A 24,381-nucleotide genomic window follows, 5' to 3' on the forward strand; every position below is an offset into this window, starting at 1 on the left:
TTAGAAAATCGATCCTTCGATCGCGCCAGTTCTCGTTTTCGCCGTTCTGTTAGACACAGTCAGAGCCGTATTCAAGCATAGGGAGTGAGCGGTCCATATATTAAACGTCGATGGCCTGCGTGCGGATGTGAAGTTACGCAAGTTGATGTCAAATAAATCTGGAAATTCTTGCTGCAAGTTGCGAATAAATTCGTGTGTTTCATAAATGTAATGTTTATTAAATAAATGATTATTTTCCTTTATATATGTTTCATTTATGCAATAAATAATGTGATTGATAAAAATATAAAGTTTTGAATACCCCGCACAAAATCATGTACCCTACTAGCGCTGTGGTGGTTTGTTCTGGAACTACTGGAATAATTTGTGGAGGGGGCAGGGGACTCTCCAGTCTATAACTATCTGTTGTCTATGGTTACAACTGAACTCAATTCTGCCGCCAGTTATTAGGAGCTTTTGTTAAGTTTATAGTAATTATTTAAGTAAGACAAAATTAAAACGCAGCATCTGTAAGAGATGACTCATGTCAATAAATGTCCTGAAGCAAATGCAGCAATATTTGGCGAAGATGTTTATCTTCAGAACTTGTAAGTTTTAACGCTCTTAACCTATTCCTGATGTGACATTAAACTAAAGATGTAAAACAAAGTATGTTACAAAATTTGACGCTCAATTTCTGGATCTTCAAAAGTTTACGTTTCCAAAAGAACAACTGTGATTTTCTGAATAATTTGTGAAATAAAGTGTTCTAAAATACGTTAAGTCATAGAAGGAAACACTTAAAGTTGATGGAATCATATGTAAATGCTTGTGGATCAAAACTTTTGTACAGAATCAAATTAATATTTAATTGTTTCTTCAGCAACATGGATAGTTTGCTTCCATTTGATAACATGGAAGAGCCAGAGAGAAAGTGTGATATGACAATGCTGTATCAGTACCATCGCGATGTAATTCAAAATTTACATCTTCAATCCATGCAGTCACAGCAGCAGCAAAATCAAAGCAACAATCTAGAAAAGATTCCACCAGACATGTCAATTCCAAGCAGAGATGAGTTTCCTGGAAATTTAAATTTTCAACTGTTGCTAAATAACCAAATGGCAGGAAAATATTGGGTGGTATGTATTACAGACAATGGGCTTATACAAGAATGGGTAAAATGGGTTTAAGGACCTTGATATATATTGTCAAGGTTACGCTCCTAAGTAACCTTTACAAGGTTTTAGCCATCACTCGTTGTTTGTGTCTCGTTATTAAATATTTAATTAATGATTCGTGTATTACTCTTAACTGCTGGCTAACCACTATACAGCAACCTGAGTAGAACTATTTACTTAACCTAGCCCTAATTGCCTTCAATTAAATTGTTTTAAATTAGAAATATGATGTATAAGGTTAATAATACGTTTATATTGTCAACTGTTTTAGAATGATTTAATTTGAGTTAGGATAGGTTAATAGTTAGAACCTGCCCTGCACGAGGCAACCAGCCATCTATTAGTTATAATACATCAAATATTATGTTTTAATGGATATATTGAATTCATAATTTTGAACAAAGCGTTAGTACGTTCACCGAAATGGTATCTTTATTTAAATAAATACCCAATAAGATAATGCATAACATGATAATGACGGATACTATAACAAGGAATATTTCCTTGCACATCTCACCACAATCTTTGTACATTTTGCTTATGAACTCCACTTTTTGAAGCCACAAAATTATGTGCTTGATTTACTCAATATCGAAAACATTCGTTCAACTCATCAAAATTGTTTTGTTAATAACTTTTTAACGAACAAGGAACAATGGTTAAAAACTTGCGATGGTCACTCAGAAGGGTGATATTGACAATATATGGTAAGGACATTGGAGGTGGGGCCCTTAAATCCCAGTCTTACCCAAGAATGCATGCACAAATAAAGACATCTTGAGCATCTACTTCTATTTCTTTCGTTCTATAAATTATTTCTTTGACCTGTTTAAAATTAATCACCCGCGATGTTATAGGTAGAATTTTAATATGTACAGAAATACAGTGCTGGCTTTAAGTAGGTTAATACTCAGTATATTAAATCAATTTATTTCAGTAATTCCTGAGATATTAGTATAAACCTTAATTATATCATATGTGTAAATGTGCAGTTGTATTAATAATTTAAATTAGTGGAAACGAATTATGTGCTTATGTTTTTTCTTACAGTACTCGCCAACGTTGTCAAAGGTCTTCATCAATATGGAACAAACACTACCATTAACGTTTAAATGGGAACCACCGCAAGAAGGTCTGTGGTTACGAGCTGTAATGATGTTCAGCCTTGAGCAGTATAGAAGTGATCCAGTCCACAGATGTCTTAATCATATGGCAGCAACCGACAGAAGTAACATAAATATTGATAACAGACAAATTAGGCATGTTTTCCGTTGTTTGAACCCAGCAAGCATGTATGAAGATCGTGGAGGTCACCTTTCTGTTATTGCTCCACTTGGCTTACCTCAAGCTGGGTCACAGCACGTTCCCATGCATTTTCAATTCTTCTGTAAGAATAGTTGTACGTCGGGTATGAATAGAAGGCCCACTGAACTGATATTTACTTTAGAAAATGACGAAGGTAGAGTATTAGGAAGACGTAGGTTAGGAGTGCGTATATGCAGTTGTCCAAAACGTGATAAAGAAAAAGAAGAGGCTGAAGCTCGATATGCCTCGCAAAAACCAGGTTCAAAGAAAAGGAAACTGTCAATTCCTCCAGGAAAAAAGTTAATGGTACCGCATACGGACTTGCATCCTCAAACCGTTCAGTTCAGTGTGCCAGGAAAAGAATTATATCAAGCAGTAATGACAGCAGCTTACAATATCTTAGCAGGACATGCTGTGCGAAGTGGACAGTTTGATTTTTTCAAACCGTACATGGATGAAATAGTACACAAGATGCAATAACATATGTCGATAAGTTTTCTTTTAGATATTAGTATATGTTTTTTTACTTCAACTTAATCTTATGTTATCAACAAGTTACTTTAGTATTATATTTTAAACAAGAAGTTTTAGTCCAACAGTTTTAGTTACGTTTTACAAATTTTTTCTTTAAAATTATGGCNAAATTTTACAAAACCTACTTTTTATTTGAATGAAAATCAAGAATTAAAAAGTTTTTAAACCCTGGTTTTGCATAGCAATTAATTGCTTTAAAAACATTATTTGATAAAACGTATTTAGAGGATCCACCTTGGATGACCTTGGCCTTGACGTATGTTGTCAAGGTCATCTTCCTGAGTGACCTCAAGGTTTTAGCCGTTGCTCGTTTGTTTAAAAGTTATTAACAAAATAAGTTTGATGAGTAGAACGTACACTGTTGTTATTAGGTACATATTTGAAGACTCGGAACATACGACAGTAAACCGTGCATCTTTGTTGAATACTTATTTGAAAGAACATATTTCGGCGAACGTATTAATACTTTATTCAAAATGATGAGTTCGATATATCCGTTAGAACACAATTAGATAATTAAATATGACTAAGTGAATTAGAATTTGGTGTATTGTTGTAGTTAACACTAAATGTACCACCGGCGGGTCAAATTGACCGGTTTAAATGGTGTTTGTAATGGGGGTATAAATCGTCGGTAGGTTTGGTGTTAACAGATGGCCGGTCGCCTTACAGCGGCCGGATTCTATATGTTAACCTAATCTAAGTTAAATCAATTCGAATTATATCGTTCTAAAATAATTGGGAATATTAATGTATGTTTAACTTTATACGTCGTATTTCTAATGTTTGGAATTATTTAATTTAAGTTAATTTGGGTCGGGTTAGGTTAATAGTTTGAATCCGGTCGTCACGAGGCGGCTGGTCAGTAGTTGACTGAAGCGATACACGAGTCTTTAACACGTTCCCGCCGGCGCCAATTTTCATTTGTTTCCCCCAACGGCGGCACACAAATCTATGTCGCGCTTCATCTGGCGGCGCGCATTTCTCGCGTGTTCAGACTTGCACGCGCTTCTTGTTTCTTCAGTATTACATTGAGCGCTTACTTTGCAAATGATGTGACTCGTGCCGTTTTTTATATCCTAACCACAGATTTCTGTTAGTAAAAATAACTAAAAGGTGGTTAGAATATTTTTTTAAATTTTGCCCTTAAAAATATTTTTTTAATTTTGCCCATAACATGGATATGGAAATAAGTGATTCGTCTGATGAATGTGTAAATAGAGGCAGGAGAAACGCATCAAGATTACGAATACTTTCTTCCTCTTCAGGCGAAGATTTTGTTAACGTAAACAGCAACGTTATGGAATGTTCCTCGGGGGAAGATTTGAGTGTTGAAGTTACATTCATAATACTGAATTTTTATGTGTGTGTTATTAAGCAAAATTTATGTTCATAATACGTTATTAATTATAATTTTTATTCAAAATACACGTTTTTATGTATGTACGTTAAATTATCAGTGTCTAATAGCACGTTTTTATGTATGTACGTTAAATTATCAGTGTCTAATAGCACAATCGAATGCGAAACACAGGTAGTACACGCCGCCCGATGATGCGTCTAGCGCGAGCCACCGGTGGTACACGCCGCCCGATGGCACAATCAAGCGCGAGCCACCGGTGGTACGCGCCGCCCGATGGCGCAATCAAGCGCGAGCCACCGGTGGTACGCGCCGGCGTGAACGTGTTAAATGTATATTCAACAACGAGAAACAAACAAGCAAACAACGAGCGAGCTAAAACCTTGTGGAAGTCATTCAGGAGGGTGACCTTGACAACATACATCAAGGTCAAGTTTATCGATATTGGTTCCCCTAAATCCCAGTTTTACCCAATATTTTCAAGCATCGGAGTAAAATTAATTTTTTAACCGACTTGTTCTGTGCATTCAATACAAACGTGCAGATAAAATAACGTTTTATCTTTTGTATATCAGCCATTGTAGATATCAATATATCGAAGTATTTTAATAAATGAATAAACCAAAAGCCATGGCAGAATTAAAGAAGTAGTAGCAGCGGTACCTTCTCTATTAGAGACCATAATTATGGGCCATGTGCCAGTATAAAACTATTTTATCATGCATAACCATATACCTTGCTGAGTGCAGTAATGGTGTAATAGTGATAAGATTTTACAGATAATAGAAGGACTTGCCATTGACGGTGGTCCACCCTGCCATTTTAACATGCACTTATGTCAAGAATGCAAGTACATTTTTTAGGCCTAGCGCATTAATTAGGTGCGCAGCAGTTTAGTTACGCTAATAATTCTGCGTATACCTATATCAGCGTTGTCTCACTTACAACTGATGCGCAGCTAAAAGTCTGAGTAACTAAGCAGTTCATATTTTGACCTTATTGATTAATGGTTTAGTTGTGTATGTCAGTGAGTGTTAACATTGGAGGATCAAATTGTTGCTCAACTATTGTACAAACTGATAACCTGTGCTTGGCTTTAAGGGGGTCTTATAGTCTAGAGGTCTGGAAAAATCTATTTTCTTTATTGTAACTTCTCATGATTTAAGGTGATATGAAAGGGTCATTTTATATATCAAACGTCAAAATATTTATAAAACTTTTCTCCAAACTGCAGTACAGAATGACCCTTTCATATTACCTTAAGTTCAATTAAATGAAAGAACAATTATAAAGGTCTACAGGGAAGAGTGCGTGCAAATGACTGAATCACAACTGCTTTATACGTTTATACGCGATTACGAGGCTGAAGATATTTTGAAGATCCTACAGAGGGTTTTTTCAACAAGGAAAAACTACCTCTACGATCCTAATCTGCTTAATTAGCTCTATGAAAGAATACAGAAGCATACTCATTTCATCGGAACCTAAATTTTTACCACGTTTATCTCGGAAAGACGATTTTTATGACGGCGTTAATGATATTTCCAGTTCCATTGGATCAAATTGGTCCAACTTTTCCATACCTGTTCAAAAAATGTACACGTCTAGCAGGTGACCGAATTTAGTCGAAATATTTTATTTTTGCAGTCGTTAAAATGTAAGAAAAGGGAGTAATCAAAAGTCAAATTTCAAAGTTTCGCTATTTTACAAATTTTTAATTTTTTATTATTTAAATAGATTTGTTACCAACTGTAGCCGCACTCTTACCGATTAAGAACCTTTTTCGTTCTTCTGTTTCGGATCAGCGGAACGGCCTGGATCATGTACGTCACATGGAAATGTTTTTTTTTTTGTCGAATGCTATATCTGATTACCTATATCTGCGATTTTCATTATTGGATTACTTGATGACTAGATTAGGAGACCCCTTTAACATTGAAACGTTTAGCTGTAATCACGTTAATTGTTTGAAGTAAATCTGCGAAGATTTAAAACGTTGCTTACATTTTACATGTTTTAACGAGTATAACATTGTTTCAGGTTTAGTTTTTTTAATAAGATGTGTCTGTGACATTTAATTGAAGTACAATACTTTCCTTACAATTTAATCGATACAAAGAATTCAATCCAAATTCACTGACCATTCCATATAGTTATAAGAATTTGAAGTAAAATTTATAGTGCCAATACATGTACTTCCTTAGTATTTAAACAGCCATCTGCCGTTACCATTACTGGTAAGATTGTGCCAATAAAAACTAGTGCCTTTATATTGCTGATCTTGTATTGTTATCTTAAATAGTAATAAACAATTTGTTATGATTTTATAATATTCTTGTCGAGTATGTAATGTTAGTTAAAGTTGCAAGCCTTCTTCAGATTGACCGTCTAACAACTGGATGTCCAAGTAACGAATTGAAAGAGCTTTTGGGATTGGTGCCAAGTGTCTTGGTAATGGAACTGGCGGACCTTCTGAGAACATAACATCTTTTCTTAATCTAATTTCGGTTCCGTTTTCACCCCATCCACGTAAAGACCATTCCCAACTGTTTGTAACACTGCTGGCTGTAATCCAGGCCACCTCATCCTTTTGCTGTGTAATAACATAAATATAATTAATATTTTCTTTTTCGGTAAATGCATTGGCATATAACACTGACAAGGAAAGTACCCAAGGTGTACCTCGTCGATTTTCTTCATTCTGTGATATGTTATAGTACATGAAAAAACATTAGAGATGTATTTCTTTATACGTGCTAACTCGGCGATTTAAGGGGTGAAATGGATCCGTTAAGTTCACCCCCGAAAAAAGTTTTTTTTTAATAGCTCAAGAACTATTGGGAATTTTGTAACGAGATACACATCATATTATTTGCCATGTATAGACGATATCATAGACTATCATTTTACCCCAAAGGATTACATCCCTCAAATTTTATAAAACAAAATGAAAATGTAAAAAATACAAAATTATGCCGATTTGAATCTAACCGATTTTGTTAGATAGAGCACAAAGAAACAAAATTTGTGTCCCGAGATTTTTGCAAAAAAATGTCTAGGGGTTAATTATTACTTAATATTTCTTATCGCCTTATACCCTAGTAGCACAGAATATATGACCTTATAAGTATATATAAGTACAAATTTTCTTTTTAGAAAGTTTAGTTACCTCCAATCAACAATATTATCACTTAATTTTGGCTGTTATTTTTAAAAGCATAACTTTATTTAATTTTGTTTGAGAACAGTCCCAGTAGAAAAGTATTTGCTGTGAGTAACACTTGAAGATAAAAGAATAGCATCTTATTTCTAATAATATTGAATAAAACATATAATTCTTTCATTTTTCAGTATAACACATACTTAACATTTTTTATGCGATCATCATTTTACATAAATTCGTAAAAGAATAATTTTACTCTTTATAGTCCGAACAATAATGATAATCAAGGAAAAAATGTTTCAAACATCATGATTTTTACACCATGAGCATTTTACTATAGCCACATTGGGACATTCATCAATTTCGCAGCGAATATTTAATTGTTTTCCGAATCCGAATTCAACTGGATTTTCAAAATTATCAGGTTTGACATCGGTATAGCCGCTTTTATACCATGAAAATTGAAATAAATATGGATACCTCGGTGAGGATAATCGATTATGAGTTAACAATTAAAGTTTTATAATATTATTTCTTACATGAAGATTTAAGTCTTCATTTATTAACAGTACTGCATCGGAAAAGTGTTTCACGTAATTTTTCCAAATTCTGAAGCCGAATACATCCAATGGTTAAATTTTTCTGGTTGTGCCTTTTGGTATAATTTTCAAAACTACTTCTTTATTTTTTTATTTAACATCTTTCACGACGGCAAGGCAATGTCCACTCTATAAGTCGATTAATAAAATGCGAAGTACTAGTTTTCGGGAGTGGAAAAGGCTTTTAATTACAGTATATTAGTGAACACACTAATGAATATCTTTATATTTTTTTTTTTGTTAAAATGACTGTCAACCCAATCAACGTGCTAAATGTATTGTTAGCTTCATTTCAAACGCTAAATTTGGCAGATACTCCAATAACGCGGCAGGAAATCGATTTAAAAAAACAGCATACAAAAAATACTCCTTGCTCATGGTGTAAAAATCATGATATCTGAAACATTTTTTTCATGATTATCATTATTGTTCGGACTATAAAGAGTAAAATTATTCTTTTAAGAATTTAGGTAAAATGATGAACGCATAAAATATGTTAGGTATATGTTACATCGAAAAAATTGTCGAAAAATGGCTATTTTGTTTTATAAAATTTGAGGGATGTAATCCTTTGGGGTAAACTGATAGTCTATGATATCATCTATACGTGGCGAATAATATGATGTTTATCTCGTTAGAAAATTCCCACTAGTTCTTGAGATATTTAAAAAAAAAACGTTTTTCGTGGGTGAACTTTAAGGGTCCATTTTACCTCTTAAATCGCCGTTAGTACATATAAAATAATACGTCTCTAATGTTTTTCATGTACTATAACATATCACAGAATGAAGAGAATCGGCGAGATACACCTCGGGTATTTTCCTTGTGAGTTCATTTAAATCAATTATTTGTTTTCATATGGAAATAAAAAATTATCTAGGATTTCATGCTTAAGGGGCCTTGATAGAGACCAAGTCGGTAACGCCGATACCGAATTGGTTGGCAAGGTGTTACTATTGGCAACGCAGTAAATTGTCAGCTGACAATGAATGTGGCAACATTATAAAATGACGATCACTATCTTCGATAACAAAGACTGATGTATAAAAAAGTTCATTTAATTTCGGAAAGGCGCACCAATTGATTAAGCCAATTGCTTTTTGTATCAAGGCACCTTAAAGGTAGTAATAAAAAACTTATTTACATTTATTATGTTGTAATACTTTTGAAGTAACATATTTTTTTCAATTTAACTTTATCTAATATTTTTATTTAATATGGATGAATTTTTATGTGATGATGAATTTAAATTATCTTAAGAATTTCACGTTAGTGTTATTTCCATTTCTTCTTAAATTTAACTTCTTAATTAACTTGGACAGTAACACATTGACTGTCACCAGCCACTGATGGCCGGTAATCGCATTGCAATATAATCATTTGTTTTAGTAGTCAATGTGATAATTATTACTTAGAATTATTATTGAGGATACCTGAAATAAAAATACTTCACCACCATGATGTAGTAAGTAAATTGCATTTTGTCCAAAGGGAAGAGGTACAGGTATTGTTGCACGACCTCCATAAAAGTGCACTTGGGGTCCTTCGTGCATTTTACCAAGATGATCCATTAGTGTTTCTTGCGTAAGCATCTCATTACAATGACTTCTTAAGCCAAGTGGACATTTAATAGTTCCTGTTGTGACAGAATCAATTGAGCCACCCCACACTGGAGTCTCCACTTGCAGCTGCGATAACCTGACATTAAAACAGATACAAAGCAAAATTTGTATTTCTGTACTTAAATGAAGGGTGTTTTACTTAAATTAATTAACCATATCGATTTTATTTTGATACATACATTCCATCCCATTAACATATTAAAGGCTCAAGCTCATTGTGCCGGGGCGGATCGTAGCGCATCGCATTGCAAAAACCCATCCGAGATTGATTTAATCGATTTTGTATGGACTATCGCATATTACAGACGGGGTGTATTAGGTCCCTACCTAACATATTATTTTAAGTAATATTAAGAAAGCGACTCTAAGCAGCGCGTCTCGTGCTCCAAAACGCTCCTAGAGACACACTCTCCCTCGTTCTGTATCTCTCCTTTGTTTCTCCGAGTACTTCCGTACCCCAAACTAGATCACAGCCCTGGGAAAAGTCAAACATTCAGATTCTCTGGAAAAGATGCTTTCCACCTGTTTCCCCTTCAACCTGCCCCCAAACCAATCATATGAGACATTTCCCTTCTCAATCTTAAAAACCCACCAATAAGCATCCTTCTCTGCATCTAGGAACACCCTAGTTTAGTATAAAAAGGCCCGCTCCGAAGGGCTCGCTCTCTGATCTATCGATGTTTGAACTGTCTCCATTCTGTAACCTGCGTGCGAGGCACCTGTAACTCTGGGTGAACACTAGCCCCCTTGAGTTGACTAGTCTACGAGTCATTCTTGTAAACCAAGAGGCACCGAAAATAAAGTATATTTATTACTTTACTCGACGAGGTCTTTGGCTGATTTCAACCATGTGGAAGCGAGTCCCAAAAACAAACCCACGAGGCCCGGTCCGATCGATATCCTCGGGCAACCATTATCGCCGCTCCTGAGCAAACGATCCCCGACCTAACAGGTGCAGCGGGGTGCATGGACAGATCGCTCGCTAGGCGGTTTTTAGCGCGAACCGCTGCGATCGGTTAAATTGTGCGACGAATCTGCGCAATAGCACACGCAACGTGAAACATGTATCACACGGGGGCGTGAGTTTTGAACTTCCAGGTAACTATCAGTGCCATTACCGTTGTTATATAGGCGAATTGAAAGTTTACTCGTAATATACCGTTAGCACATATAGGCCCTCGGCAATTCTTATCGGCGCGGCGCGTAAACTATTTTTTTTTCATCTTTGAGCAAATCTTCAAAATGATTTGAAATATTTTAAATAACTTTCTTTTGGAGCAAATATTGCAACACCATATACTACGTTTTCTACTTTTGGTTCTTTTTTTCCATTTCTTTGTTGAAAAGAATTTTAAATAAATAAAGTTCTTCGTCAGAACTATCCATTTTGGAAAACGTCCGGATGAAAACAGAGTCAATTGACAACTGAAACGAAAACTTGATATTTTAATACGATGCGCTGCGGCTCAACCCGTCTATAATGTGCGAGAGCCTTAAATGTCTTATAAGGACTGATGTAGAAGCAATGAAATTCAGTCAAAAAGTATAGAAGTTGTAAGATATTGTCAAACACGTCTGTTTTCCTCGATGAGGTCCTACAGATAGTATGTACACCCTGTTCTACAAAGCCCATCATCATACCTTGGAGATTCATCTTCGTATTCTGAGGGCCTTTTACCATATCTCGAAGGACTTCTTTCATCACAATCAGAATTGGGACTAAGTTCTCCGGTACTAGCTGATTTTGTACGGTCAGCCACACTCAGCTCTGATCTGGATCTAAAATCTTTAGAATTTCCATGCGAAGAACAGGATAGGTTTTCAGCGGAGGCAGCCTTATCAAATCCTTTTAACAGTTTTGTAAGTAATCGTTCTGGTTTTGTGCCACTAGGCCCTGCTGATTCTGTTCTTCGATTTTTACCAAATATTTTCTCTCTCAAGGAACGGCATCCCTGCGACTGTTGAATGTCAAAGGCCTCTCTCAGGCTTCTATGAATCTGATCCGCCAGAAGACATCTACCTTGACCAAGCCGAACCCTACAGACTGGACAACGACTTGCCTTCGGCCTACATCCTACGCACAGTATATGACCGTGGACACACTGCGATACCGGGGAAGCTGCACTTTCAAGGCATACAGGACATTCCAAGGCTCGTACTGTTCCAGAAATTGCATTTGCCAGCTTTTTTGCTACTTCTGGTAAAGGGCCTTCTAAAGCCGTAACGTTGCCTCCGGCTGTTTCAGAATGTTTAGATGTTTCTTGGTTGCTGCGAAAAACTCGAAGGCTTAACTCATCGTTTTCATATGTTCGTATCAAGGAAGCTATTTCTTTTACACGTAAACCTACTACGTCCGTGCCATTAATAGATAGAAGGCAATCACCAGACCTAAAATAAAACGTATTTGTTTAATTTCTTGAGACTCATTTTGTACTATTTATGTACACCCGCATGACATGTAAAGAGATACAAAATGTACATTCGGTATATACGATCACTTATAAATTGGATGATTTCTTGTCATTAAAGAGATCCTCTACTGATGCGCAAATTTTGTACTAGCTTGGTTTTTGGAAAAAAAATTGAATTTTTCTGCGAGGAGGCGTCGCGCCTATACTGTGCCGTCAGTGGCAAGTGCGGCGGGGGGGGCCCCCGCGGGGGGCGCCGCTTGAATTTTTCTGCGAGGAGGGGGGGGGGGGGGGGTGCTAGGCACTCAAAAAGCTAGCACCCCCACCATAAAAAAAGTATTTAAATAATCGAAAATAGGTGAAAACTTAGCAGCAAATTATGTGCTCTCCGAAAATCATATTCATAAATGCAAATTTCCACCCCTAAGTCTGAAAACCCACCCCCATTAAAAAATCCACAAGAGGTAACTATCCGATCGCAAGGAGAAAATTTAAACTATTTACGCTGAAATTACTCTCAGAATTATGTGCTATTCGAATTCAATAGCGCCGAATTTTGTGTTGCACCCCCAAGGTCCCAAACCCACCTCTATCAAAAATCCTACAAGAGGTAAGTATCTAATCGCGAGGAGAAAATTGAAACTTTTTAGACTGAAATTACTACCAGAATTATGTACTTTTCCAATGCGATTGCGTCGAGTTTTGTGCGTCATTGCATAATTATGTTATAGTTTATTTAGTTTACCGTGCGTATAGAATTATCCCCTCAAAACACCTTCGGTGTACAAAAATTTAGCCAAATACATTTATCTTTATTCAATTAATTGCAAAAATAGCTCAAATTGCTCCCTTCCCATGAAAAGCTAAAATTAGCTATTTTTGCCAAATATATATAGAACATTCATTCCATGAAAGTCTTAGCTAAAATCTTTTTGTCAAATGTCACAGTACATTTAGTTTCACGTATGTTGTATGTACAAGATTTTTTGCTTCCCCAAACCGAAAACAAATATTAAAAACTATATCGAAACAAATAAAAAAATTTGAAAACAATATTTTATTTGACCAGCACTAAAATCATCATATGCTAGGAGTGCCTCGAGGATCATACCTCGGGTGCTCGCCGAATAAAATATTGTTTTCAAATTTAGTTTCTAATTTTTTTTATTTGTGTCGATATAGTTGTTAACATTCGTCTTCGGCTTGAGGACGCAGAAAATCTTGTACATACAACATACGTGAAACCAAATGTACTGTGACATTTGGCAAAAATATTTTAACTGAGTCTGTAATGGAATTAATGTTCTACAATATTTGTCAAAAATTGTTGATTCGAGCTTTTCATGGGAAGCGAGCAATTTGAGCTATTTTTGGAATTAATTGAATAATGATAAATGTATTTGACTAAATTTTTGTACATCGAAGGTGTTTTGGGGGGATTTCACTCCTTTGTCTGAAAAGAAATGTTGTCTCCATTATTAATAATAAAATCAGCAAATGTATCTGATACAATCCTATAATATCAAAATATAATTACTACAGCCATGTAATTTGATAAAAAGTTACTAAGAATATGTATATTTCGTATACGTAGTATATATAAATATATTTTTTTTATCAACATCCTCAACATTTTTTAATGGCACCATAATTTATTCGCCAATGTGAATATTCAAATTCTTGTATCAAATTAGGATTTCGCGACCACAAAAACCGTGAGAAACCCAATTTTATAAAAATCCAACCATTTTTACATTTTTATCTGCTATATTAGATCATGCCATGTTAGGTCTGTTTTCAATTTTTAAATTCTGTTCCCAGAACTGGATTCATCGACCTCGTAGATCTTGGAAAACCCGTTTTATTTTAATAAAAAATGCAACAATTTTGTAATTTCCTGTCCACCATTTTGAATTTCAGAATTTTGTTGTCACATTTGGATTCAGCGGGCACGACTACGGTAAAAAACTCATTTTAATAAAAATCCAACCATTTTTACATTTTTATCCGCCATCTTGAATTTCAAAATTTTGATACCAATTTTGGGTTATGCGGGTACACAAACCACGCTAAATTGTTTTTTATAATAATCCAATCGTTTTGTTTATTTATTAAATTTGTTTATTTATTAAATTATATTGTTGGCCATATCAGATCCGCCATTTTGAATTTTGAAATTCGCATTCTGCTGTTATATTCGAATACAGTGATTCCAAGATTGTAGAGAAATACTTTTGTGTGCTAAACATGAAATCAGTCTGAAATTTTTTGTTCGCCATATTGGGTCCGGCATTTTGAATTTTGAAATTATATTATCTGACCTGGCTTCAGCGATATCAAAAACATTAAAAAACTTTTTTTATATAAAAATCCAATGATTTTAAAGCTGGTGTGGGTATAGTTCCTTTTCGTTCCGCGCGTGGCGATGTCACATGTTGGCTGCCCAAAAACTATCTGAGAGTCCACCTATCATGTCTGTGCGAAAAAGTAGTCTGTGACTGGGGCGACGACGATGATGATAACAGAACCACGAGTCTGAGAGTGCTGAAAAACTTTAAGATCCTATATCTTCACGTAGGTACCAGCGATCGAAGCCGGGTGAATTTAAACAAATTCCTGATTTATTGCTCAATTTGTTTAGCTGATCAGACGTCCGTTTCTTTTTCTATAGTAATGGAGAGATTCCCATTTCCCCCACTCCTGAAATCTCGATTCTTGGCGTATACAACTCTGTAGCGTCTCGCTCGAGCTCAAGCGCGCAGGGCGCGTTTCTCTCGGCACGCAATGCTGTGGGTTTCTCACACAAAATTGTATTTGGCTCGAAACTCTACCTAGTTTCTTGATACGTGATATTAACAAAAATATACTTTTTACAAGTATATGTTGTCTTAATGGAAAATCAATTCATACACGGACACGACACGGACATGGACGGAAATCTCGTTGAACCAAACAAATATTTCTTTGAATAATATCACAGTGTTGAATCCCGGTGTTGTAGTGATAAAATACTATTATTTTGAACAGCTTACAATGTGAAAACTTGCAAAGCCTTAGGCTCGACGCTTGTGAGAAGGTTTGCTCTGCTTCACTCGTGGAAATCTAGTATGATCTTGTTGGATTTGAACAATTGTTGTTGTTGCTTCGCAGAGAAAGGAATAAGGTCACTCATTTAAATCAACTACATCAATTTTTCCTCTAAAAAACGATTGTTTCTTGCAATAATTTATAATTCAGGTAACAATATATATTTCTTTTAGTCAACTTATCTTTTTTCTCAAAGTAATATTGTTATTTTTGCGAATATTATCTGAGTTCCACGAAATAATGTTGTACCACCTATTTATTTCATATAGTGTTCATTCTTTTAATTTTTAATAAATTCTATAAATTTAATAATGTGCACAGAATAATTAGAAGACATTCTTGCGGGTACCAGTACATACATATTGCTTTTGTACACGTATTAGATTAACCCTTTGCGGTCGTAATAAATTTATACAAAGGTGTTTTGGTGGCTGAGAGTAGACATACGACTGAAAAGGATTAATAAGGACTGATTCACCTGGCTAAAAAAAGGTATGTAATCAGAGTTACGTTACATTGATTTACATATTTTTATTACAATTGTAAATTGAATTCTGAAAACATTTCAAACATTGCATATCTATAGTATGATATATTATTTCAGAATATTGTTTTAGAAGTATCGATTACTGTTCAATTCTTATAAGAAAAACACTTCTTAAGGATAAATTTTTATCTTAATTTTTTTTTTAGCGTGAACCATCGGCACCAATCTGTATACAAACTGGATAGCTGTATCCTACAAAATGGCGGGACGTTTTGAAGCGACCACAAAGGCCTCTGATTATGAACACATTGACTAATATTGTAGTATTAGCGCATGCATCAAAACAACGCGTAATTCAACTATAAATTACATAAGAGGTGTCAAATTAATTTACTGGAAGAAAAAGTAGGAGTAAAAATTAGAAAGAGACGAATCTGCTTTTGACAAGGTTACATTTTTTTTTTTTCACGTGCGCGTTACATTCTGTTTTCCAGGTCCTCTTAAGTGCCACAATGGACTCACAGAATAACTATTTTTATCAAGAAAAAGACAATAATGCATTCTTCCAACTAATTCTGGATACAATTTTAAATGGTGTAAAGTCAAAAACATATGCAAACCGATTAAATATCGTCATGAGGATGTTCAATATGACAAAAAAAATTGGAAATAATATCTTAATTGATTGTCAAACTACCATAGATGCCATGTAGCTGAAACTGTTTAGGCAATACCCAAGTTTAGCGAAGAATCAAGGTGCAGGGCGGGTTGTCCACCACGAATAAATATATTAAAAGCGCGGTTATTGCACGAACTGCAATAAGTAATAAATAAATTAAATAAATTAATCGGACCAGCGGTTGAAGAAAGGATAACGCAGGGTCCAACAAAATGATGTCAACATAATTGCAGCGGAGTAGAAACAACAACAGTGGTAGAAATGGGTAACTATTTTACAATCCTTCAATATGTTGAACATATTCAATAAACAATTATAGTGTTCTACTTAATAATTCATATTTCAATACATCATAGATATTGATGCTTGCATGAAAGAGTGGTACAAATGTTACAAAGGGAATTCTAACTACTGGGACGTTTTCATTAAATGAAACCGTGACATTAAGAAACTCGAATCCTCGCCGCGCGGTCGCATAGGACAAGGGCCAAATTCGGGAAAGGTCCAGGTTTCTCCGGGTCCCCACACGGACCCCTCCCAACTTCCTCCCTTTTTCTCGCGGATTCCGTTAGTCCGTAACCGGCCCTTGAATGAGAGAAAAGAGAGGCGGTCGGATCACCCCGCGTGACCCGCCCGCGAAAATGCCTGGTCGGTCCCCCGCGCGTCCACGAGCAGGTGCGGCTGCTAGTCGCCCTGCGCGACCAGTCGACCGTAGAAAAATATAACCCGACGAAATTGGGAAGTAGAAAAAAGGGGCGGCGGCTTGCGGCACTCGCGATACGCGGACTTTCCGCAGAGAAATTGGGCGAAAAACATTGGACCGCGGTCCGCGGGCGCTTTTATAGGGTTCCCCTTCATTGGCTTCTGGAAACTTCGGTGATGTCCTATTGACTCAATTTGGATTTCCTTGGGCCAATTAGCAGGTTCGGGTATTCGGACAAAGGTTCTCGGCCGGCGCGCTCCCGGGGTGGAGCGCCGCCGGGGGCCGGCGCGCGGCCGACTCGCGCCACGCGCGAGGACCAGGGCTAGAACTTGTGAGGCCCCCCTCGCCCCCGGGCCGGTTGGCAGATTCCACGCCGATGATGTCGGGTCCTGGTGCCCTGGTCTGGGATCGAAACCCCTCTGCCGAGGAGTCGCCCTGGATCCCCGAGGCGCCGCTTGACCTTTGTCCGCGCGGTTTTTTTTGCCCCGTCTGCCGCACCAATCCATGACCGCGGACGAGCTCCTCGGGGACATAGAGGTGCCTGCCTCGGCGGTGTCCGGAATGTCGCAGATGGGCTCGCCGATCCGGCTCCTGGCCGGGAAGTCGGATCCCTCCCCGCGGACGGACTTCCTGATGCTGCCAGGGCGAACTGAGCCGCTGCCTCTGCGGGTCCGACCTTCGCATTATCATGATGGCCCGGGGGTGGACAGGTGCTGCCCCAGGTGGCGAAAGTTGCCTCGTATCTGTGTCCCGGATGTTCCTCTGGATGCCCCGTAGTCGCCTTTCTGGCTGATGTCTTGCCGATCCTGGATGTTTGGGGTCGTCCCGCGGCAGGCAAACGTTGCGCGATTCCAGCCGGGCAGCCGCGCTTACTGTCTAGGATTTTTGACGAGGTTTTGAAGCGCTGAAATATTCACGCAAGGCCAAGGAAATATAATTATATGAAATATGCAGTTATTAATGTAGCCTATCACCAAAGAGATTACCTACAATGGCATTGTACTTCGTTACAAGTACCTAATACATCACAGGGACTGAATTAATTGAACTCCAGGTACGTTAATAGAAATTTAAAACTGCATATTTCAGCAAGAGGAAAAGAAATAGGTACTAGAGTTGGATTAATTCATCCAATCTTCAATCAACAAGGGTTCTCTACCTACTGCCTTAAAAGCGCCTTCTTGAGTTCGTGCAAGATATTGAAAAATAAAGTTAATCGAATTGGTCCGAAAGGCGAGATGGAGAAATAAAAGATATTTCAAATGGCCAGTGGCGCTCACCGTCCCTTCTCACTCATTGTCAGCCATCTGTCACCCGAGCTAGGGGTTCTCTGACGTCTTGGCCGAAATAAAATGACCCCTTTTGTGACGGTATTTCCCATTCCGAAATGCACGTCATACATTACATCACACTATCTTTCCCTCCTGGCTTTGCACAGGAGTCAAGAAAGAACTCGAATGACTGTTTTTTCGACTCGTTTTACTTATACGCTTTAAGTTGTTAATTTTTTACACTTTTCGAAAGTTTAGAATCCAAAATGAAGAGTTTCAGGACCTAGCTTGAACAATTTAGAATATAAAAATGAAATATTACAGTCTGTTGGGAAAATATGGAAAATATTTTCACGAACGATTATAAGGGAATGCTGACTTCTTCCATGGGTAATATGCATTTTTAGAGCAAACTTTTAGTTGCAGCTAAACGTCACAGATGGCGCCGTTGATTCGTTAGAATAACAAAAATCATGAATCCACAGGACTCTCACAGTTTTACTTCAATCTTTTTATAATTATTCTACGAAAATGACACATGGAACACTTCAGTTTACACAATTCTCAACGTAGACTGTAACAAATTTTAATATAAATGGTAAATGTCGGTAATGTGGCACGCCAGCTTATGTTACCACTTGAGTATCAAAAATGGCGTTAGCGGAAGAAAGGGTATACATGAATTCATTTTATCGACGTCAATTAAATTTCTCAGCATCTTTCATATCACTTTAAACATTAGTAAATTTCAATGTTAATATATTATACATAAGAATAATTATGCTCGATATTAGTCTACACGATAAATGTGATTTTAAAATTATTCTGAATAGTTTTTCCTTAATATCATCATTCTTAAACATAACGTCGTAAATTTTAAGTAAAATCCTACAAATTTTTCAAAAATTTGAAGAAGATTATCTTTTTAATAATTCATGATAAACAGTTTAAGATTTTATTCTGATAATGTAAGGTTTGTTAGGTTTTGATCATCTTACATGACCGATGCCTATTTTGTATGAAAAATAATGATTCAATTTAATATACCTGTTTTAACTTAAAAGTACAGACATCACTATTGATATCTAAATACTTATGTTTAAAGAATTCTTACTTCAAATCTGCTTTTTCGGCAATACTTCCGCGTTCGACGGATCCAATCCAAGGATAAGGGTCCCATTTTGATCGACTTAAATGAAATCCGCAGCACTTTTTGCTTCGTGACGCAGAATCCTCATAATTGTTCAATTTGAGCACAAATACCTCATCGGATGCCGGTGTAATTGTCATTGATACAGCCATCTGTCACAATTACCACGAAATGTTTATCGAAGCCCTTACTACAATAATTCTTATTCACTCCAATAATTGTATGAATCAAGGAAACACGGAAACAATGTTAGGATGCTAACAACAAAAAGGATAATTGTATGTTAAATTCAGTATTTTAGTTATTTAATAGTACAATTCAGGTTACACATTACTAACAAATCTGTACAGAAAATAAACTTCAGTTAAGTAAAATAATGCTTGTTTCGTGGATAAGGGGAATGAAAAAACAATTTCAAGATCTTGTCAATAAGTAAAATATTTTTGGTTCGATTTAATTATTTAGCAATGTAAGTTGCAAAACATCTATGAGGAACCCAGACATTAGTGCACTCATCGAATATATGATATTTAAAACAATGAAATGGCTTGTTAAACGACTTGTCACTTTTATCTGATGCTTAAAGAAGACATTGAAATAATTTAAAGATTTTGTTATGAATTGAATATCAATTGACCTGATTAATATAGGTAATAAGAGTAATTGAATGTATAAGTCACAAAATGTGTTGATGGTTATTACACTTATGAAGTATTAAAGTGGATTTTTAATTCCTTGTTAATCTCAAGAAGGATTCTCCGAATGAACTCGATGTCGGTGATTAGGCAACTGAACGTCTCGGTGCGCTCATCAGACGATGTAAAAGTTGTCGCTACCGGTTTGCCTTCACCCAAATCTTTGCACTTGGCATCGATTCTAACGAGGAATCGTTCAAGCACAGCTGAGTTGAGAAACCGTACCTAAAACATTCATTTGATGCTGTCCTTGTTATTTTACAAACAACTGTGTCTACCACAATAACGTTTAGAAAGCGCTGCTCTAGATGGAACGTACTCTTTATCCTCATTTGTGTTCAATAAACAAGAAACAGCTATATTATGAATAATGCTAAAATCCCACGGAATGAATAAATGTTTATAACAATATAATTTAAGAGGTAACTTTCTCGACGGTAATTTCTTCAAGCACCCTGCAATGTACAGGGTGGTCCACAAATAAGTTTGGTTTTGAAAATTAAATATTAAAAATTATTACTTTACGGAATAGTATATTGCGTATCAAATAGACGAAATGGGCTCTTTTATGCCTGACATGATTTTCCATCACAAGCCGAAAGCATAATACACACGATACTGTATGGAACAAAAGCATGGTTTATGCGTCTTTTTGTGCATGCGTACTACTGTACAAATATGCGAATTTTTTCGTCCCAAGACGTTTTGAGATACTTTTCTGTACTATTCTCCCTCCCTGCTGTTTGTTTACATTCACCATCGTAGAAAGGTTATCATTAGGTACTGAAGGCAGTCACGAAAAGTCGTGTAAACCATGCTTGCGTTACATAATAGTATATTATAATAGTATATTATGTAACGCAAGCATGGTTTACACGTCTTTTCGTGACTGCCTTCAGTACCTAATGATAACCTTTCTGCGATGGTGAATGTAAACAAACAGCATAAAAATGCTCCACCCACTACCCCGTCGATCCCAAGAAATAGATACACCGCCAACTCTCCAACGATACTTTCCCTCTCAAACTCCACTTTTATGCGAGCGGAAAGTGACTATTTTCCTTGCACGAGAGGTAAAGTGTGACATAGTCGGCTTTATGCGATCGGAAAGTAACTACTTTTCTGCTTCGGTAGGTAAAGTGTGACGTGGCACGTAATATGCAGCATTTGCTACGTTCGATAAGCACCGAAAGTCGGACTTTCGGTTGAAGGAAGGATGAAATCAAGAAACTCGGTAGAGTTTCGAGCCAAATACATTTTTAAGCGACAAACTCACAGCGTCGTGTGCTGAGAGAATCGCGCCCCGAGCGCTTGAGCCTGAGCGAGGCGCTACCAAGGATTCAGATTTCAGAATGGGGAAAATGTGAATCTACTCTCTCCATTACTATAGAAAAAGAAATGGACGTCAGATCAGCTAAAAAAATTGACCAATAAATCAGGAATTTTTTTAATTTACCCGGCTCCGATCGCTAGTACCTTCGTGAAAATATAGCATCTTAAATTTTTCAGTACACTCAGAATCGTGGTTCTGTTATCATCATCGTCGTCGTCCCAGTCACAGACTACTTTTTCGCACAGACATGATAGGTGGACTGTTATATAGTTTTTGGGCAGCCAACATGCGACACCGCCTCGCGCGGGACGCAAAGAAACTATACCCATCCCAGCTTTAAACTGATTGGATTTTAATAGAAAAAAGGTTTCCTAATGTTTTTGATACCGGTGAAGCCAAGCCAGATAATATAATTTCAAATTCATAATGACAGACACGAAATTACAAAATGGTTGTATTTTTCTAAGAAAAAATGAGTTTTGCAGATTTTTGAGGTTACTGAATCCAAATCTGACAATAGAATTTTAAAACTCAAAATAACGGATACAAAATTTAAAAATTGTTAGATTTTTGTTAGAAAAAATTGTTTCTCAATATTTTTAATTTCATTGACTCCAAATCTGTAAATAGCATTTTAAAATTCAGAATGATGGATCCAATATGGCGCATAAAAATGTAAAAATGGATGGATTTTTATAAAAATGAGTTTCTCACGGTTTTTGTGATCGCTAAATCCTAATTTGATACAAGAATTTGAATTCACATTGGTGAATAAATTATGGTGCCATTAAAATTGTTGAGGATATTGATAAAAGAAATATATTTATATATACTACGCATACGAAATATACATATTCTTAGTAACTTTTTATCAAATTACATGACTGTAGTAATTATATTTTGATATTATAGGATTGTATCAGATACATTTGCCGATTTTATTATTAATAATGGAGACATTAACATTTCTTTTCAGACGAAGGAGTGAAATCCCCCCAAAACACCTTCGATGTACAAAAATTTAGTCAAATACATTTATCTTTATTCAATTAATTGCACAAATAGCTCAAATTGTTCCCTTCCCATGAAAAACTCGAATCAACTATTTTTGCCAAATATAGTAGAACATTCATTCCATTAAAGACTCAGTTAAAATCTTTTTGTCAAATGTCACAGTACATTTGGTTTCACGTATGTTGTTTGTACAAGATTTTCTGCGTCCTCCAACCGAACACAAATGTTAACAACTATATTGACACAAATAAAAAAAATTAGAAACTAAATTTGAAAACAATATTTTATTCGGCGAGCAGCCGAGGTATGATCCTCGAGGCACTCCTAGCATATGATGATTTTAGTGCTGGTCAAATAAAATATTGTTTTCAAATTTTTTTATTTGTTTCGATATAGTTTTTAATGTTTGTTTTCGGTTTGAGTACGCAAGATATCTTGTACATACAACATACGTGAATCCAAATGTACTGTGACATTTGGCAAAAAGATTTTAACTGAGTCTTCAATGGAATTAATGTTCTACTATATTTGGCAAAAGTAGTTGATTCGAGCTTTTCATCGGAAGGGAGCAATTTGAGCTATTTTGCAAATTAATTGAATAAAGATAAATGTATTTGACAAAATTGTTGTACACCGAAGGTGTTTTGAGAGGATAGTATATTACGAGAGGGTGGCGCGGTTACTAACCGCGATTTCGGATTCATTATTCGTCCCCTGATCATTTTAATCAACCGATCGCCGAAACTCGATCATGCCATCGGAATATTTTTGATTTAATAGTTTTTATGAGATCCTGGGGTGTCGAATTTTAAAAAAATAAATGCCAAATTCGGAATCAGCACCCTGGAAATCCTCGAAATAGGTAAACAAATTTTTTTAAAGTAAGTATTTCGATCCCTTCGCTGTAAGTCGAACAGGAGAAGTCGAATTCGAAATCTGATGAAACTTTTGACTTCCTCGAACTCGATTTAAGGGGGACATGTATCGGCGACTTTCAAAATACGAACCGGAACCCTCCGAAAAAGCGTTGCCTTTGTTTCGTGACACACATACGCACGAAAACAGCGCTTTAGTAAATAGAGAAAAAAAAGAAAAGATGTACCTAAGGGGTGAAGATGAACTTTTCAAAACGAGTGTAATTTTTCAGAACGAGTAGGAGGCAAACGATCACTGACCTTAGATATCCAGACATCGCCCTGCACTGGAAGGAGTAAACGAATTTACCACGTGACCCAACCGGTCACCCACACAATTAAAGCCAATATGGTTACTAAAAATTCGGGAGTGGGAGGTCTAATGCGAGGTTTAAATGTATATGGTCTAAGGCACTAATGGTGGCTTCACATGCGCGCGTAACGCAGAACGTAGTCAGATAACCGAGTTCCCTTCCCTTCGGTTCATGCAGCTAGTTAGCTGAAACTTAAATCATTTATTTTCGTTGCATTCGCGCGGGAAGATTGCGGCGAAGACGACTCGTTTTCCGACATCATGCAAAGTATTTTAATCGGCGGCGGCGGCAGAGCCTCAAAGGGAAGGGACAAGAATCGCCCCTATAGAAAGATTTGATGAATAATAACGCAACATTCTCGTCTGAATTGTTTCACCGCATGGTGGGTGGTCGGTAAAAATACTTTGTAATGTCGCGAAAATCTTTCTAAGGAGGCGAGTAGGTATACTGGGCCGGTTCTGGACAGATTAGTATGCGTGTACACATACACGGACACCCACACATGCGCAGCGCCGGCCTATGCGTGTAGAGTCCCTCCCCCTCCCCCTTTCCCCTTGCCGGCAAGCCCCTGGGCCCCTCGTGT

The 24,381-nt window shown here is 36.6% G+C and overlaps 2 protein-coding genes across 2 annotated transcripts; one reads left to right on the forward strand and one right to left on the reverse strand.

The window, feature by feature from the left end:
• Nucleotides 1-385: 385 nt before the first annotated feature.
• LOC105698580 (cellular tumor antigen p53) lies at nucleotides 386-3,092 on the forward strand. Its single transcript, XM_012422943.2, has 3 exons — nucleotides 386-587; nucleotides 863-1,121; nucleotides 2,211-3,092. The coding sequence occupies exons 1-3, from the start codon at nucleotides 517-519 to the stop codon at nucleotides 2,943-2,945; spliced, it is 1,065 nt and encodes a 354-aa protein (XP_012278366.1). The 5' UTR covers nucleotides 386-516; the 3' UTR covers nucleotides 2,946-3,092.
• Nucleotides 3,093-4,691: 1,599 nt separating this feature from the next.
• LOC105698586 lies at nucleotides 4,692-19,680 on the reverse strand. Its single transcript, XM_012422964.2, has 4 exons — nucleotides 19,493-19,680; nucleotides 11,385-12,131; nucleotides 9,555-9,819; nucleotides 4,692-6,952 (listed from the first exon to the last, which is right to left on the reverse strand). The coding sequence occupies exons 1-4, from the start codon at nucleotides 19,678-19,680 to the stop codon at nucleotides 6,716-6,718; spliced, it is 1,437 nt and encodes a 478-aa protein (XP_012278387.1). The 3' UTR covers nucleotides 4,692-6,715.
• Between the last annotated feature and the right edge of the window lie 4,701 nt (nucleotides 19,681-24,381).

Source organism: Orussus abietinus, unplaced genomic scaffold (genome assembly GCF_000612105.2).
Source record: "Orussus abietinus isolate OABI.00-Male unplaced genomic scaffold, Oabi_2.0 scaffold391, whole genome shotgun sequence".
Taxonomy (NCBI): Eukaryota; Metazoa; Arthropoda; class Insecta; order Hymenoptera; family Orussidae; genus Orussus; species Orussus abietinus.